General features: G+C 41.5%; 1 protein-coding gene across 2 annotated transcripts in view; it reads right to left on the minus strand.

The window, feature by feature from the left end:
• Window positions 1–19,408, minus strand: part of FNDC1 (fibronectin type III domain containing 1) — an 89,520-nt gene that overhangs the window by 15,770 nt on the left and 54,342 nt on the right. For both annotated transcript variants that reach the window (XR_014509675.1, XM_083434017.1), the window contains exons 11-14: window positions 17,632–17,697; window positions 14,483–14,629; window positions 10,643–10,873; window positions 9,403–9,511 (exon numbers count right to left, since the gene is read on the minus strand). Coding sequence is in view for 1 of the 2 variants with exons in the window: in XM_083434017.1 (XP_083290143.1) it covers window positions 9,403–9,511; window positions 10,643–10,873; window positions 14,483–14,629; window positions 17,632–17,697 (553 nt within the window). In the remaining variant the exon portion in view is untranslated. The remainder of the gene's footprint in view (window positions 1–9,402; window positions 9,512–10,642; window positions 10,874–14,482; window positions 14,630–17,631; window positions 17,698–19,408) is intronic.

A 19,408-nucleotide genomic window follows, 5' to 3' on the forward strand; every position in this document is an offset into this window, starting at 1 on the left:
GAATAGTGGACCACAAGCTATCAATTTAATAAACCCCCATTTTACCAAAGATTAGGAATTTCGCAATGCGACTACTTCCCTGTACAACAGTCAATTTCAATGGAGCTGAATCTGCTGTCAAAATTGCAAAGGAGCTTAAAAAGAAAACATCAGAAAATACACTACAGCATGTAACTTGTTACCCTGAAGTGGAGAAATACTACAGCTGTAGCTGTAAACTCATGCTCAGTGCAGAAGAATGATTCACAGATAATCAGAAACACAAAAGGTGCAAGCTAAAGCCAACCACAACAACCACACTGGAGAAGCCAGATACTGGTTCCTTCTACCATTGACCGCTCTGATAAAGCTTCCACCTCACACAGGGCAAGAGAAGATTAAGCAGAATGCAGAATTCCCCACCCACCAGGAAACACTCAAAGAAAATAACAATGGAAGCAAGAGTTTCCACTGTGTTGTCACTACAATTGCATATACTACTAGCCGTATGAAACCCTGTGAATGGTACAAAGGCCATGGGCCGGATGATCTGCTCATTTTATTATTGTACCATAACCAAAATGTCAATAGTAAAAAAAAACCCCAACCCTAATTACTCAAAGCACATATTGCTTGGAGAACTGTTTAATTTATATTGTGTTTTTTAATATGAATAGAGCATTGGGGGTGCTATGATAAATGGCCCTCTGATCCAATAGGGGGAGGCTGCGGAAAATCTATCACCTGACATGCATCAAGGAACTCTATTTGCAACTCCAGGTGATAGGTCAGAGTACTGAGGGAGGAGTCAGAGTAGCAGCACGGGAACCACCTTCTGCTGCATAGTCAACCGAGACCTGGATACTGTGAGTTCAGGTCACTGGGTGCTGTTAAAACAAGTCTTACTGGATCCTGCACTTGCAGACACACACACACACACACACACTTCCCACCCCAACAAGAAAAACCCACTGGCATTCTCTAATTACCAGCATCGATTTGGCCACTTCATTTGCTTCTTATCCAAATGCAAGTCTTGCCAAAAGAACAGCATCCCCTGAAGGCTTCAAACCACATGACCTTCCTAACTGACTGGCTCAGGCAGGGAAAATGCCACCAAAACTTGGATTATTTCCCTTGGCAATATTCCTTTCAGCTTCTAACTAGGTTAAATGCTGCATTGCCTAGAAAAACCTAAGACAATTACCGTTCTGAGTCCTAGGCCTCCAGGCTATTACTAAGGCTGGAGACAAGGCATTTTTCAGAGAGCTGAAGGTGGTATGATAGAGGAGACAATGCTTATGGCATGTGCTGCAAAAAACACACACAACCCAGTAAGAATACAAAATATATGATTCTTTATGAAATGAGTGTGTAGAAGTATGCAATAGCGGTCCTATCATGCCACCCTCAACTATCTGAAAAGCTAATCCCCTGCGTATTCTTATATCCCCAAAGAAAAGGACTAACTTGCTATAATAACCAAAAATTCCATTGTGTTCCATTGTGTTGCTTCTAGTGCCAATGGAAATATGACAGAAAATCCATGGGGTTAGAAGTGGTTATGCAAACCCTGGGAGGGCGACTTTTGGTGGTCTCAAACTAGGATCATCCTTGCTGTGTGTGTCTTATAGACATGCTCCTTTCCTATTGCTGTATATTTCCTCTTTCCTCTCAGGAACCTGCCCATATTTTAGGGTTTTCATAACCCTGTTCTGGGTGTCTTTGCCCTTCCAGAGGTTAGGAACGTAGAAAGCTGACTTATGCTGAGTTAGGTCATTGGCCCAAAAAGCTCAGCATCGTCTACATCAGGGTTTCACAAGCTTCTGCATTCACTGACCCCCTTGTCGAGCATATAAAGTTGTCATCGACCCCTACCCCACTTCTTAGAAATGTAAATGAAATAAAATCAAGAAATATCAATATATAATCTACATTTATTAATCATCCATCACCATTACTAGAAATCATATAATGCAAAAACTAATGAATACTGTTGTATTAACACAGAGTTTCCTCACTGGGAAGGCATAGATGTTCTGTACATGCCTATGCCCTTTATTTATTAGCCTCATAGCCACCGAGTTATAGTCCTGGCATGTGGTGACAGGGATGCTATCCTTCTTGGTGATGGAGCAACAAGTGTGGAATATTCTTCCTAGAGATGCGCTTCCTTAAGAAAGCACCTGCCATATTCCACTCAGCAAGGGTACCTGGAGAAGATAGGCAAATCTTCAGGTAACCAGGTCCAACCAGTACTTTGAATTCCACTCAGTGCATAGTTCTGGTTATTTGATTTTTAAAAATATTGCTGTACAGTGGAACCTCGGTTTTCGAGTGTCTCAGAAGCCGAACAATTTGGAACCCAAATGCCAAAAACCCGGAAGTAATTGCTTCCGTTTTCAAACGCACCTCAGAAGTCAAATGGCTTCCGAGGCGCGTTTCTCCATTTTTTTCAATGGATTTTGCCAACCGCCCATTGATCCTCGGTTTTTGAACGTTTTGGAAGTTGTACAGTCTTCTGGAACAGATTACGTTCTAAAACTGAGGTTCCACTGTATTAATTAATTACATATGCCTATGGGTATTGTAAAATAATGAAAAACAAGCTATTCATTTTCTTCATCATCATCAAACTCTGACCTACCTGCAAAGGATCAGTAGCCTTCAACCTTTTCAGACCTGAAACCCAGCTTTAGCTCTAACATGTACAGTATCCTGGGACCCACTCCATTTTTTTCATTATGTATTTCTAACCTGGTGAGAACCACTTCAGATGAAGCCAAGTTGAAGGCCAATATACTAGAATCAAGTTTCACTCACAGCAGCAGCAGCAATTCAAAAAGTGTCATCAGGCATGTGGTTTGGGTGTGCGTGTAGACACTGTTTACTTGGACTTTTAAAAAGCTTTTGATAGACTCCCTCATGAGCAAAACTATTGGGAAGAGGAGACATCTTCTTATTGACTGGTAACTAGTTAAAGAACCGGAAGCCAAGAGTAGGAAGAAATGGGCATTTCTCACAATGGAGGCATGTATTCAGTTGGGTCCACCAAGGCTTGAAAAGAGGGTAGACAAATTCATAGAGGACAAGGCTATCATTGGCTATTCATCAAGGACAGATAGGATTTCCAGTGTCAGAAGCAGCATGGCTTTGAATACCTGTCGCTAGGGATCAAGAGGGGGAGAGTGCTCTTGCACCCGTGTCCTGCTTGCTAACTTCCCATAGGCATCTGGGTGGCCACTGCGAGAACAGGATGACAGCTTTGTACTGATCAAGCAGGATTCTTCTTATGTTCTCACAAAGAAGAAGGGATTGCTTAAAGGTTTGTTTGTTTGTTTTTTAGTAGATGGTGTCATCTGAATTATTCCCCTGTCCCTATCTGGCACACAGCAAACATCAACAGAGTTATAGATCTTTATGCCACAAGTCTTTCTATCTCCTTTTCTCATGACCAATGTTTAATTATTTTTTCCACTTGTCTGCAAACTGATCTGAATGTAATTAAGGGCCGTGTGATGCCTGCAGGGAAAATAAAAACAACCCCCTCATAACTTTCTTCTCCATGTAATCCTAGCTGTGGCAGACGAAAACCACATAAAAGCTTGGAACGGAGGAGAGCTATGTTTTCTTTTCTTCCCCTTTGTTTCCCTGACACAGTCCATTGCAATGTGGAAACATTCACCAGCGGTTTAAACATAGGCCCTCATTCTTTTCTGCGGCTGAATGGGCTTTCCGCAGCTCAAGGAGTGCAAGCTAGGATTCAAAGCAACCAGCTATATCCCCTTAACGTTGGGATGGGAGCCCACCACATTTCATTTCTCTGTCTATCAGATTCGTAGGCTGCCTTGCCCCCAAGGAACTCAGAGTGTTATATAGGGGATTATCTCATGTTATCTCCACCATATCCCTTTGAAGTAGTATATGGCAAGAGAGGAAAAGTTGCCCAAGGCCTCCAGCGCCACCTTTCATGCTCCCCAAATCTGGGGAAGTGATGAGGGATGGCGATATGGCTCTGTGCACTTTGAATTCAAAAGCTACCAAGGAGCAAGAGCTGTTGAAGTGACCTAGGAGGATACTTTTTGCTCAGAGTGGAAGGAGCAGGTGCGACTGCCTGTCCACCCAGCACCACTGCAGACAGCCTCTCTCTAGCAGCAGCTATTGCCGAATGATTGTCCACCATGATGAATGTCTATGCCAGGGGTGGGGATGATGTCGCCACACAGTTGCTGCAGAGCCACACTTCCTATCAGCTCCGGAAAGCATGGCCAACAGCTAAAGTTGATGGGAGTTCAGCCACATCTGGAAGGCCACAGGTTGCCTGCTCCTGGTCTAAATTATAACATATTTACTGCAAGAATCTCAGGCTCTGGTACAAGACAGAGCCAAGATGGTTGATGTTATGTACTGAGTTGAATAGGATCCAAAATGCAGCAGTCTGATTGGTCCTAGAACAATAGGATTCAGAATGCAGCAGTCTGATTGGTCCTAGAACAATAGGATTCAGAATGCAGCAGTCTGATTGGTCCTAGAGCAATGCAGCAGTATGATTGGTCCACAGGAGCCACCCAATCCAGCTCCAGGTAGAAGTGAATCTACAATCTGATTGGCCTATAACAGAATCCCGGAATTAGCCAATCACGTGCAGCCCATTGTGTAAATAATGTATATAAAGCAGATATTTTGGGGGAACTTTCATTCCTCCTCATCACTATGAGCTGAATAAAGAGCATGAAATCCACTCTCGACTCTGAGTATATTTCAGTTGATTCTGATATGATAACTCAGAGGCAAAGTGTCTGCCTTGCATGTGGAAAGTCAATCCTTGGGAGTTCCAGGTGGGGATAAGGAAAATTTGAAACCCTGGAGAGCCGCTGCTTCCGAGTGAGGACAATACCCAGCAGCTTCCTACATTCCTAAGAATGGACACAATATTTTTTAAGGGGAGAAAAGAGTGCCCCCAAATTAAATTTACAAAAAAGCCGAGTGAGGTTTATTTGACTGAGCAGTTTAGCCATGCCGAATGGGAATCACTAAGGGCCACAAATACTTCCTCATGGTGTTCTAAATGGATGTGAAGATGGGCCACAGAGCTTGGTGAGACCAGAGACTGAGTTGATGAGAAAGCCGCTTGGCAGCTGCACAGCTGCTTAATTTCCATGCATGAGAGCACAAAATTAAGTGGTGTGATTATGCAAACACTTGGGTCTGCTTAAATCCTAGAAGAGAGCTCCAAGTGGCTCGTACGCTAGAAGTCTTCAGGCTTGCCAGGAGCTCTTAACATCCAAGTCCTATGACTTGCCCACAACAAAACAGGAGTCTGAACTGCCAATGGACTTTCTTTCTTTTTTTGAAATGGCAAACAAATAGCAATCCCATGCTGCTTTCTAGGCACTCAGCCATGCACTTATTTATATTGCTGCTTTGAAATCATTGCTTGAAGGAGGAACTAGGCGTCACAAGAGACACAGAGCTGACTGCTACTGCTGTACCTCTTCCCCTTTTACCATCAAGCTTGATGCAATGTGTGGCGCAGGTAACATCATTGCCCCGCAAGCTGCTCCACTCTGCTTCATTGGCTGTTGGTGGGAGAACAAGCAATGCACAATGTGCTGACGACTCATGGCACCTTCTGCTAATGTTTTAAGTAATTTGGATGGAAGGGAGAGACACACAGTGTGGTGGCAGGTCTCATAGCATCCAGTTCCACCCTGACAACCATTTCACACATGCACCATTTCATACACTCCTGTAATCAAAAGTTTTGCACATTTCCATGTGTGACGATAGACATGTGCACTATTTTACCCCAGGGGTCCTTATAGGAAAATGGGAATTCATCCTGATTTGTTTGCGCCCCAAGGGCTCTTCTGATGCAGAGGCTGGACAAAAAAGCCACCAGAATCAATGTAGATATTGTGGCTTAGAGCTGTGGGTTAATTTAAGCAGCCAATGAAATGCTGAATGATTTACGGTCATATTTGGCAAATCGCATTCTATTTGTATACACTTTCCAATTCCAACAACTGGAAATGAATTATTTTCCGGGAAAGTCAGAGAAGACACCATCACAAATCTTCCCTTCGAAGCTTTCTGTCATAGACCAGAATGCTGGAAAGGCAAGGCAATGTTGTGTTTGAATGTGAACACGCAAGTGGTAATATAATTAATTCTCCTATGAAAATACATCACCACACAACTGTGTAAAACAAGTGCTTAATTTAACTGCAACTGCTTGAATTTATTCCAAACAGCAATGTTCTACCATGGCTCCCTCCAGAGTCAAGATGTTAAAAACATCACTCAGCTTAATTACTGTTTCTAAAAACACATTTTAAAAAGTGATTTCATAGCACCAGAGAGAAACTAGGAACTGGGCACAAAAGGAGCCCTTAATTTTAGTTGGTGAGAGTTGAATCAGGTACTAAACATACTACAGTGGTACCTCGGGTTAACAACTGAATTCGTTCCGGAGGTCCGTTCTTAACCTGAAACTGTTCTTATACTGAAGCACCACTTTAGCTAATGGGGCCCCTTGCTGCCACTGTGCTGTCACTGCATGATTTCTGTTCTCATCCTGAAGCAAAGTTCTTATCCCGAGGCAATATTTCTGGGTTAGTGGAGTAAGCTGAAGCGTCTTTAACCTGAAGCGTATGTAACCCGAGGTACCACTGTGAAATCATGCTGATTTATATAGTTGGATATATGGCCTTGATTTCTTTTCTTAAAAAAAGATTTCTGCATTGCAGGGGGTTGGACTAGATGACCCTTGGGTCCCTTCCAACTTTATGATTCTTTGCTTCTATCTCACCTTGCTATCAAATGGTAGTCAAGGTAGCTTAGGTAAAAAAGATCTAACAGCATAATCCTATACATGTCTACTCAGAAGTTCACTTCCATTAAGTTCATTCCCTGGTGAGCTTAATATAGGAGTTCAACTGATATTCCATTCAGACATAACATTCCCAATATTTCAAACCAAATACAAATATGAAACAGAAAATAATCATAACCCACCTCAAACAGAAACCACCAGAATAAATGGTATAATTAAAGAACTATCCACTGTTAAGTCCCACCCAAAGCTCAACTAAATGAAACAGCTTTCACTTGGTGCCTAAAATATATTAAATTTGGTGCCCAGTAAATATATATGGGGAAGGTGCTCCATAGCCCGGATGCTGTTACAGAAACAGCTGCCAATATGACAGTTACCCTGTTAAATTCCAAGAAAGTGCTCATCCCTTCCCTATCATCAACTGGAAGACTGAATGATGTAGTTGTCTTGCTCACAATACAGGATCACGCCTATGTTTCAGAGGTGAGGAACCTCCAGCCCAAGAGCCTAACTATGCCCCCTACATCTCCCCATGATGTGATATATGTTCCCAGGTGTGGAGCAGGTGAATATATGGCTCAGCCAAAAGCGATGTGCAGGCACCTGCAGAGTCCTGTGCAAATGGCTTTGCAAGACTTGCAGAATTGTTCAGTTCCTCAGATATAAGGTCTTGCAAACAGATTAGGATTTACAAATGCAGGACAATAATAAGCATTTAAATTTTACATTAAAGCAATGGAAATCCATGCATCTACCTATTGTTGTTGTTGTATTCCTTTTAGCATATATTTCACTAAATCATCAGCATTTGAATGCATTGAAATATATCTATCCTAGTTTTCTTAGCTTTACTTTCACCTAAATGATAGCTTGGAAATCCACTTTGGAGAGGTATACATATGCCCAGTCCTAAATGCCTCTTATTCAGAGCTACAACCGGCCTTGGTAACTTGCTTTCCCCAAATCAGAGTCCCCTCACAATATGGACATAATCATGAACACATGGTTTTAGTCAAGCTCCATCTTCCAGTTCGTGTTTGCCCAATTACAGAAATATTGCCAGTGGTTGAGGAGCTATTTTTATGATATGTATTTATTTCAGCCTGTGGGGTTCAGAGAAAACACAAATGATATTGGCTGGTGGTGCACACGTTTCTGTGCCAAAGAAAAATAATCATCCCACCCCTATGTATTCCTATACCCATGCTTCTCTATTAAAAGCCACTTGGTTCGTAAGGAACAGCTTGACATCAGTAATCTCTGACTGAAGTGATGATACACTCACTTTAATGGAGACTTTAATAAACCCAGTGGACTATCATATAAAGCCCCATTTCCCTATATTGGGTGTCACTGCTTTTGTTTGAACAGATTAATGAAGTGGGAGTTGCTCTGCCAAGATCTTTGCTTGTATCTCCTCCCAGTATGGGTGTGTTATTGCTATAATTCAGAAGTGCCAAAAGGAGGACAATTCCAATACAATTTCAAGACTGAACACAATAATTCTGCCCCAGCTATACTGAGAGATTGATAAAAAAACCAAATGATTTGGGTAGTTGAGTTACCAATTAAACTCAGTACCAGCCACCAGATACTTCAAAGGTTTTTAAAAATCATTTTAACCACCTAAAGGATTCAAAAAAAATGGACCTCTCAAGGAAAGGCATACTGTAAGGTAGGTATTACAAGAGGCAAGGTGCTTCTTCTCAAATGACAACAGCACCCAAAGCAGGACTGCCTCTGATGATCTTAGCATCTAGGGAAACGCATATGGAGAAATTGGTTATGGCGGCTAGAAAAAGCCACACACACACACAATTGACAGCAAGGCAGCTGAAAGTCTCTCCAGCTTTGTAGCATTAGTAGGCCTCTCATCTGCCAGTTTTCTTTCTTCCTCCTACCCAACCTGTAAGTCTGGGAAAGTATGGAAAAAGAGCAGCCGAGAGGCCCTCCTTAACTTTTCTGCTCTCAGCAATGAAGGTTTCTGAGCATGCTTGGACCCTCCACACTCAACAGGAACTCTGGAGATCATAGAATCCACCCCACCTCCCGGTAAATGAATTAGAAGGAATTTAAAATATGTTTCCAGAGTTCTCATTGGAAGAAATTCTGCAACGGTTTGTGAGCAGCCTTCAGCTTTAGCATAGACTGCTTCCCCTCCACCCCACATGCATATATCTCTAACAATTTCGTACATTATGAAAGGAAAGGGGAGGAGGGGAACTGGCAGATGAGAGAGTTGGTGCTGAGCCATTACAAGCCAAGGTGAAATTTGAGGGTGACAAGGATGGTTTTTCAGTGGCTTGGTGACTTCTGAACTCTATTTTCGTGAAATTATTTTCCATTCCTAACACTAACATACCGTATTTTTCCATCTATAAGGCACCCCCATGTATAACAAGCCCCCTATTTTGGGGGACTCCGAAATGGGGGAAAGATACTATCCGTGTATAAGACGAGCCCATATTTTTAACATTATTTTACAGTAAAAAACATAGTCTTACACACGGAAAAGTACGGTACGCACCTATTTTATCATTAGGCCACAAACAATTTCAAACTACATTCCGAAAACATATCAGTACCTTGTATTCGGCTTCAGGTTTTCAATGGGCAAATTAGTGCTTCCTGCAGTCTTAGTTGACCACTTGTTCCTGATGAAGTCGTCGTAAGATGCACTGTAAACTAAATATCCTGCCAAGGAAAGGGGAGAATATGTCCATCATCCATTTGAACACTTATTTACTCCCCTACCTGCCCTTTGTCTCCATCCCCAAGGGGTAAAAAGATCCTGTTAGGGGAGACAGTTCCTCTGAAGCCAAGAAAGGCCCATCAAGACTTTCCTTCTTTTTTCAACTATTTGAAAAATATCACTCAGCCAAAATTTTATTTGAAAAGAACTTTCAGTTACAGAATTGGGGCAGGGAGGTGAAAAAGGTGTGAAAAGAAAGGAGAGGGCGTTTTTTAGCCTCTCCTTTAACTTCTGGCAGTTTCTTTCTTTTTCTTTCTTTCTTTCTTTCAACTCTTTGTAGGAGAGGAGTGATGTCAGCACAGGAAAATTCACACCCCATCCTAACTTCTTTCAACAGTACACTCTTTGACACTTCTTCTACTTCTGCACTGAAGCAGAAAGCTAAGCCTACTGGCAACTCCCAAGCAGACACACCTTCACACAGGTTATCAGAATTACCTTGTAGGTGCTCCACCTGTCCATGTCCAGCAGCAACCTTCACAGCTTACAATACGCTCTTTCTTCACTTCATTGGGATTAGTTGTTTACATTCCACATTGCATTTGTGATATGTTATTTTCTCTTCGGCTGGCTCTGAGCCAATGCACCTGGTAGTCTTTTCTTGAGCTTTCACAAAGCTGGAAATCACCAACCCACTAACCTAATCTTAAACTAGATCAATCTATTTTCAGAGACATTGGCATGTGGTCATTAATATGTTAGCAAGTTTTAAAACACCAAATAATATAACGTTGGTGTTATGGAAAGGTTTTGTAGTCTGCAATTTCTTTTTGCAGCCACTAGACAAATCCGAAACTGAAACAGAGCATCTGTTGCTGTTTCATTCAACTGTTAACTGTAGTTAACAGCTAGAAACATGTTTAATTCCAAATACTGCTTCAAACCCACACTGTGTTGAGCTCCCTGTACCTTGCACCTGATCAGAATCCAGAACTGGTGCTCAGAGTTGCCTCATCTACCACTACTGCCTTTTACACTGGGCAAAATGACTTTGCTCTGGGTGGGCAGTGCAAGACAAAACAACCATCAGTTCCCAGTCCAATATTAATGGCCAAGAAATGGAGTAACTGTACCTGTGACCAGATCCCCCTGAGTAGGCTTAGCCCAGTCGACAATCACAAAGGAATGGCAGCCTTCCACCGCTACTATGGTGATATTGTGAGGGGCATTCTGAGGACGCATCTCTATGCCTTTTAGGTCACTGGGTATGAGCTCAGCCAGGCTCTCCACTTGGAAGTGTTCTAGTGCCTCTGTCAAAGAGCAAGGAGCTGCTGGGTCTTTGTTTAGATAAGTCACATAAGGAGCTGGAAGAGACAGAGAAAGAGAATATTCACTCCAAAAGTCTGTACAGACACATGGATTATTAAAAAAGAATTCCTGACGTTCAAAAGAATTTTTTCCAGTGTATTGAAACTGCAAACCAGATAAAGTATACATTTGTTTTTTAGACAGTGTAAATTAGACATTCATTTCCTGGATTTAGAATTTGTGTATTTTCCTACCATTTGCTAAAATTTTCAAGGATACAGAGTGATGCCATCTGGAAAGCTCCTAGAGCGGTATGAGAAGGCACATAAACCTAGTGCTGAGGAAACCAGCAGCATGGCAAATATTCATTGTGACTAAGCCACATTCTGATGGCAATAGATGGAGAGCAACAAGGCACTGGTGTGTATTAGAGTTTGTTTCTGACACTCAGCAGCAATGCGGGATGCTGGACTAATGCTTTATTCAAAGGATCAGCAACTGGTGGCCCCTGGGATAATTCTGGCCGCTTTAGGGACTCTATTTGCTCCCCCGGCAGTTGCCAACCTAGAAGCAAGAGGCTGTATGAAATGAGCGTGATCATTTGGGAAGTATTCTTTGGGGAATAGTAGTGGGGGTGAGACTCTGCACCTTCTAAAGTGGCCTGCTAACTTAGAGGATAAGCAACCTGTTCCTGTATCATTTGGCTCAGCCAAGTGACTTTTGTAGGGTGCACTGACTTCGCTCTGCCTCAGCTTCGTCTGCATTCGTCTGCTGCACTTACTGATTGGTTGGGATCATTTCAAGGAAAGGAGGACATAAAATGGCACTGAAAATGCATTAGTCAGGGGAAACAGTGGTAGCAAACAGACATTAGCCACACTAAAAAGAAAGAAAGAGAGAGAGAAAAGGAATACAAATTGGTATGGAGGAGAACCATATTGGCCCCCCTCAAAGCCTATTAATGTCTTCCCCCCCAAAAAAAAAAACACGACACACATGTGAATGAACATTTGGCATACAATCTATAAATTGTATTTCTATTTTATAACAACATGATGCTCACTCCAACGTTGCTCAGGAATTAATAGGCACATTTATTCCCTCAAAGGTCATCTTCAAGTTGAAAGATGTTTTACTGTAGTCACTGGAAATGTTTATTCAGCGACAGTTTACAGATTTTGCTAGATGGGTAATTTTTTCCTCTTTCTCCCCATAAATGCCTTGAAATGTTTATATAAGAGCAATGTTCTTAGTTTATCTTGTTAGATTTCATGCCCTCCAGGGAGCTATTTTCCAGAATGTGTCATGTATTTATCTTTAGACACTCCAAGGGCTCTCTATTCCCAAATGACTGAGAAACCCTGCCCAGGAGAGGAGAGGGAGGCCAGTCAACTGCTCAAAAGAGATTAGCTGAACAGCTAGTCAAAGTCTTGATTGGTATAAAACCATTTTATGACTCTTTCTCTCTCTCTCTCTCTCTCTCTCTATATATATATAAATACTAATTAGGTCACTAACTCTGCCAAGTGACATCTAAGGACTCTGGGGTGGACATTTTACATCATTGTCCCTGCAGAGCCCTCATCAATCACCACTGTTGGGAAGAATCAGGGGCTGCAGAATGTCTGTCGTCAGTTTGAGGAGGAGCAACACTTCAAAGCCTATCCATAACATTTCTGTGAACATTTCCATTTCTGTGTACAGCACACTAGAAGCAAGCCTCACTGCTGCTCAATTCAGTTGTGAATTGCCAAAATTTACAATAGAAACAGATTGATAGCCCAAAGCAGAATGCCCAGTTGGGCCTTCAAGGACACAGAGGCCTCCATTGGCTATTTCCGAAGTGGGTGAGGAGGAAAGGAGAGAAAGTGCATACTTTGCAAGCACCTGCCCATAAAAAAGCACATTGAGCTTTGTGTAAAATACTTTTTGTTTTTACAAAAAGTATACAAATTTATACAAATTTTATGAAATAAAAATAAAGCAATGCCTTCTCCCAATTGAGAACTCTGAGGAATCTGTAACTGTTACCCCTGTTGGGAAATTTTATTGTCACCCCAATGTTTACTTCCTTCTTTGATTCTTCAGCTGCTTTTCTTTTTGTACAATGGGACTTTTAACCCAGAGATAAGATTTGTCCTGACCACTGTTGCAAAATCTTAAGATTTGTCTCTCCTCCCCCACCTTAAAAAAAGCTTTTCCTTATAGGCCTAAACTAGAAATTCAAAGGAGTGCTTTATTCCACATTATGTAGCAAACTTTAATGAAACAAATACACATCATTTCAAACAACAGGGGATCAGATGTTTGCAATTACACCAAGACGCAGAGTGTCTTAATATCTTAATATCTCTGACTCGATGTTTGTTCTCTCTTATGAGTATGGTTTGCTTTCTGTTAAGAAAATCTAATGAAACTCAGTTCATTACTTTCTAGCTTCTCCCTTCCAGGAAGGTTGACTTTGGAGCAGAAGTGTAGCAATAAAACCTATTTAAGTCCAGATGAAGCTGAATCAGTTTCAAAAGAGGGAAAATGACTTGCCTGGTGAAGGACTGAGAATCATTCATACCTTTCTTTCTGCATAGACCATCTCTTTTCCTATAAGTCAATAGTTTCTGCATTTGCATCTGGCGTGATTATTGATTTTAGGAAAATATTTCCCTATCAGAATGTGGGAACATGCACACACTCACTATTTCTAACTTAAGTGTCCCTATTTGGACCATTCTTCTGCATTATGTGTTTCCTTCTTCTTCTTCTTTTTTAAAAAAATAATATTACTTTTTGAACAGTTTATACACTACAAAACAAAGCAAAAACAAAAACAAACAAAAAAGGAACAGTACAATACAGTACAAAAACACTACATAACACTAACACATTAAACTAACAAAACCAAACAAAAACAGTTTAAAACACTTAAACAGTTTCAATATCTTGTCTTTCATTCACTTATTTCACCGACCTCCTTGCACCTCCCTTTTTGTATTCCACTTCTATCAATTATTTCAGCAATTCCTTTCCATCTTTCTCTGTTTTCTGTCCTATAATTATCTTAACACATTCTAACCTTATTTTACCTATAATATTCTATTAATCTATTTATACTTAAATCCTTATAACATTTCTGCTAAAGCCATATAACTTCATTCCACCATTCTTTTAACATTCATTAATTTTGCAGTATTTCTGTAAATAATCTTTAAACTTTTTCCAGTCTTCTTCCACCGACTCTTCTCCCTGGTCTCGGATTCTGCTGTCATTTCCGCCAGTTCCATGTAGTCCTATGTGTTTCCTTCTTCTTAAAGACAGCATTTCTTCAGCTGATTTCTCTTCCAAGTAGTGTTAGAATTTGGTATACTGACCAAATGATCAAGGGGTGAGAACAACAGCCTTATAAAGAAAGGTTAATCGTCATCAAAATCTTTTACCATGTGTCAGTCTGCTTGTGAACATAATGTGTCTTTCCCCCCTCAACGGTTCTTTAACTGAGGGTTTGTTTATCTTTTGAGAAGGGGGACTGCTTCCATAATTTAGCCACTAGATCCTAAGCAATAAATAACTCATAGCCACTTCCCTCCTAAAACACATTGCTTAGTGACAACATACAGGATACAGTAGTAACACGATAACACGTGATTCCTTGAATCGTACTGATTGCTTACCAGTGAAACGCCTCTTTCCAGCAGCGTCATATTCTAACAGAGGATCCGAGCCCACCATACTGAACTCGGGCAATGCTTCTGTGGTGGTGGTCGCGGCAGTGGTTGTGGTGGTTGTGGGCGCCAAAGTGGTTTCAAAAAGCTCATAATCTAGATAAGAAAGAGGATGAGGAGCATCAAAGGAACATCCTTATGAAAATTCCTCAGTGAATTTTCCCCAACATACATGTTTGTATTATGGGATCATTTTTGCAAAGCATTTCCCCTAATATAATGCATGTTAATCTTTTCTACACTAATATGTGGACTTTTACGCACACTTGGCTGGAGAACTGTGCTGCAAAATTTGGAGAAGAGCCAACTGTGAAGGCTAGCTGTGTTTCAGTTCGCATATTGTTTCTGAAAGTGCAAATCAGGTAAGTTCTCCTGTAATAGGCGCTCACCGCTTTCCTGGTGGGTGTCAATTGCAGACCCTCGCTCTCTGCGTCCTTCCCAGAAGCTGGAAGGCACATGCTCACTGGCTGGTGGAGATTTCCCTCCACTGCCCCCGTGCCAGCACAGTTATGGGGGCGTGACTTCCTGCACAGTAAGCCAGGTTCAAACGGGCCAATCAGGACCCAGGTTGTGAGGGAATTCCTTGCTGGCCAGCCAGCTACTGCCCACTGCCATGCCAAGACGGATAGTAACACATAAAAGGTTAGCCGTGCATGGCTTCTGCAGCGCAGTGTTTGCCTGAGTCTAGTTATCTAGTTATCGGCGATGGGAGGATGGCACTGTGACTGGTTCCGCAAATGTAAACTGAATCAAGTTTCTGCTGCCTCTCTACCCTGGTCCCCTCTCTATTTTCCTTTAGATGCCAAACAAAGGCTGTCCTGTGTACCTGGGCTTTTGGCATTTCCTTTCTCGTTCTGCTTGTGTCTGCTTAGGTTTGGCAGCTGGGCAGCTGGGACTGTTTTAATTTGTGGTGACTTGCTTTATTGGCAACATTACTTTCCTGCTGCTTTGTTTTGCATCTCTTAATCCACTTTTCCCTTTGAGCTCGTTTGAATGGCTTGTCTTAAGCACTTGTTGTTAGTTACTTCAAATGTTGTTTGTGGGGAGGAAGGCAGTGTACATATGTTGCAATGAAATAAATAAAATTGGGTCATGCCCAAGGAGACTATTCTGAAACAGGGTGACCATGTGCCCTACTTTACGGAGGGCTGTCCTCTATTTGAAGACATCCTCTGCATGAGGCCTGCCCGGTTGAAGGGAGAAAAGGAGCCTTGAAGTTGCCCATCCACATTTAGCATGTGGACAACACACTGAGCAAGTACACATGGCCATAGTCTTGTGGTGAGATGTACTGTACTTTTATTTATATTATAGTACTTCTAAATGTTAGTATATGCACACTTTACGCGAATGTGTGCCTTTTTTCACACTTCCCTTGGGTGATGCATGCCCTCTATTTGGCAATATTTAACTGAATACCTACTACAAAAACTCTGAAAGAACTAGGATTTGGTAAATAAGGCTAAACTGAGAAACAGATAAATCATAAGATCAGATTTTTTATTTAAAAAAACAACAACCTGGATCTTTCCCCCTTATGCAGAAAGAAGATGTAGGTCAAATGTTGACAGCAATTCTTGTAAATCGCTTCAGGACTGTCTGTTGTGGGTAGCAATTCAGAAATTCAATGAATTAGCTAGCTAATTAAACTACCCACCTGCTACCCCCAAGCCTAAGACTTACTTTCTTGCAGTCTGTCCCCCGCCTCCCTTTCCTCTTTGGCCAAGTTCTAATATATGAAGTGAAATGGGTCGAAAGAAAAGCACTTGTAGACAAGGTTACAGAAGAGTGAAGCCATGGATGCAGATAGACTTCAGTAACCCTCAGTCATGCATTCCTTTGGCTGCTGGAATAAGCCCAGTCCTTTCTACATCAGAGCAGATCCTTGTTTCAACATGAAATCCATCAATCAATTTCAGGTTTGTTTGTTTTTAAATAAAAGCTCCTCATTACACAAGTGGACCTGCCACCATCACTTCTGATGGTGCTCACCGAGGCAGGACAATTTGAACATATTCCTCCAATCCTGGCCCAATTGCACTGGCTGCCAATTAGTTTCTGAGACCAATTCAAAGTGCTGGTTTTGACCTAGGTAAAGGTAAAGGTACCCCTGCCCGTACGGGCCAGTCTTGACAGACTCTAGGGTTATGCGCCCATCTCACTCAAGAGGCCGGGGGCCAGCGCTGTCCGAAGACACTTCCAGGTCACGTGGCCAGCGTGACATCACTGCTCTGGTGAGCCAGAGCCGCACACGGAAACGCCGTTTACCTTCCCACTAGTAAGCGATCCCTATTTATCTACTTGCACCCAGGAGTGCTTTCGAACTGCTAGGTTGGCAGGTGCTAGGACCGAACAACGGGAGCGCACCCCGCCGCGGGGATTCGAACCGCCGACCTTTCGATCGGCAAGCCCTAGGCGCTGAGGCTTTTACCCACAGCGCCACCCGCATCCCTTGGTTTTGACCTATAAAACCTTAAATGGCTCAGGACCTCAGGACCTCTAGGACCACCTTTCTCCATATGAACCTACCCAGACCCTGAGATCATCTTCTGAGGACCTTCCTCATGTGCCTCCTCCATGAGAGGTCTGGAGAGTGGCAACATGAAAGCGGGCCTTTTCTGCAGTAGCTCCCCATTCGTTGGATGCTTTCCCCAGGGAGGTTTGGCTGGTGTCTTCACTATACACCTTTAGGCGCCAGGCAAAACATTCCTCTCTTCAACCAGGCCTTTGGCTGATTGACATCCATCCAATACACTTTAAAATGTGTCGTGGGAGGGGGAATCATTGGTTTGTTTTTATTCTTTTTTATTACGTATTTTGTGTTTTTTATCTGGTATTTTTATGTTGTGAGATCTACTGATGAAGGCCGGTGGTATAATATAAATATAAATATAAATATAAATATAAATATAAATATAAATATAAATATAAATATAAATAAATAGGTTGTTGTTCTGAGAGCCTGAGAGTACTAAAAACAGAACAGCAAGCTACATTTTCTTCTTCAGATGTATTTAGACCTGAGTGTTGGCTCTATGCTATCAGATCACAGTGCAGAAAGGAAAGGGATTCAAAGCACTTCAGAAAAGGACTTTTACCTCCATCATATATCACATATGACTCTGTAGTTCCCGCCACATCTGCATCAAGCCCTGAGAATGTATCTATGGAAAGAAGAAGACATCGGAATGATGAAGCAGGCCCCCCTTTGCCCTAGAGATTTCCTAACAACAGTGCACCCAGTGCAAAGCTTTATTTTTCCTATACAAATGGATGACAGATAATCACTTGTATGGGAGCTAGTAAAGATGCTATGCTCATGAGCAACTTGCTCCTATCTGCATAGTTCTATTCTAGTATATTCTGTCCCTTGGTTATGTTAGAAAGTGACAGAATGTTGGGCACTGGGACTTTTACATACAGATTATTGTTAAATGGATGCCTTCCTTTAAAACATTAATTACAGATACTATTCTGTAAGAAGCGCAACTGTGCAAACAATTAGATTTAAACCTATGACTATAACAGCCTAGTAATATTTGCCATATTTTTCTATCAAGTGCTATCATAATACATTTTATAGTTATCCTTAAACAAGTTAATATTTTCTGATGTCAACCAGATTCCCAAATATTTCACTTTTTTTAAAAGCCTATTTATGGCAACTCTTCATAAAACCTACTCTAATCCACTGCTTAAAAAATGTTAATATTAATCTGATTCATGGTAAAGCAAATGGTTAATGCCTGGCTGATCAAGTTCAATTTTCAGTAGCAAACAAGCAGATGTAAATGATATCGGAGCAATAGCATTGTTTTTGAAGCATAACCAGTATTTTATTTCCTGGTTCTGCCCTTACATTTTATATATTTCAAAAGCAGTTTAATTAATGTAACTGTTGTTTCCATGTCAAAGCAAACCCTGGGGAGCAGGGAGTAACAGAAAAATGGTTCATTCTTCTACAAAAGTGTTGCCAGCATTTCTGCTTACGAGCATATTAACCACATCACTTTCACTTGAAGCTTGTCCCCTGACGGTACATCCAGCCACTCACTTACCCCCCCCCCCCCACAACAAGCTTACAAAAAGTCTATTGGGCATCAATCCAGTGAATTCTGAATGCACTGAACAAAGCTAATTGAGAAAAACACTAGCTTTACCAAGCATCTTTAAAAGAAAAATTAACACAGCCAGCAAATTACTGAAACTCAGATATGCAGGAAATATGAAAAGACTGGTCCTTTAATACTTCCATGCTTATTACTGTTCTTCAAGTTTATAGGCCTATATTTTCCAGTAATGTGATAGCAGCAGTTATAAAAGTGGCTTTTAATGGCTTTGTTGACTAAAGTTCCTCAAAGAAGTTGAGCTGTCTGGAGTTTCAGTGCCACATAAGCTTGGGCTCCTCATGTATTCTCTGACTATAAAATAGAATCATATCTGGTAAAGTCATCTTTATAAATCCTGAGCAGGAAATTGGACCAAAGGGTTAGTAGAACCCACAGCAGCATTTTTCACACCACATTTTCTTAGCCTGTTTGGAAACATGTCAATATATCGGATTCCTGAGAAATGACAGTGTATTCTATTGAGTATGCTGCTTTGTTTTTCCATCTTGAGAGAACATTCTGGAACCTTCTTAGCAGGCTAATTTTTACTGCATTTGGTAGCAATATACATAATGTAAGACTGCATCCATCTTCAGATGCGGTTCTTGAGTAGTGGTCTTTCTTGCAATGCTCTCTCCATTATTGCTTTTGTCAACCAGCCAGCCTAAGTTCAGCAGAGCTCGTACATTTATCCTTCATGGAAATGTTCATAACGCTCCAGGTGCCTTGCTACACTGCTCAGGTGTTTCAGTGTGTAAGAAGCAAA

This window comes from Podarcis tiliguerta (genome assembly GCF_965153285.1).
Source record: "Podarcis tiliguerta genome assembly, chromosome: 3".
NCBI classification, from domain to species: Eukaryota; Metazoa; Chordata; class Lepidosauria; order Squamata; family Lacertidae; genus Podarcis; species Podarcis tiliguerta.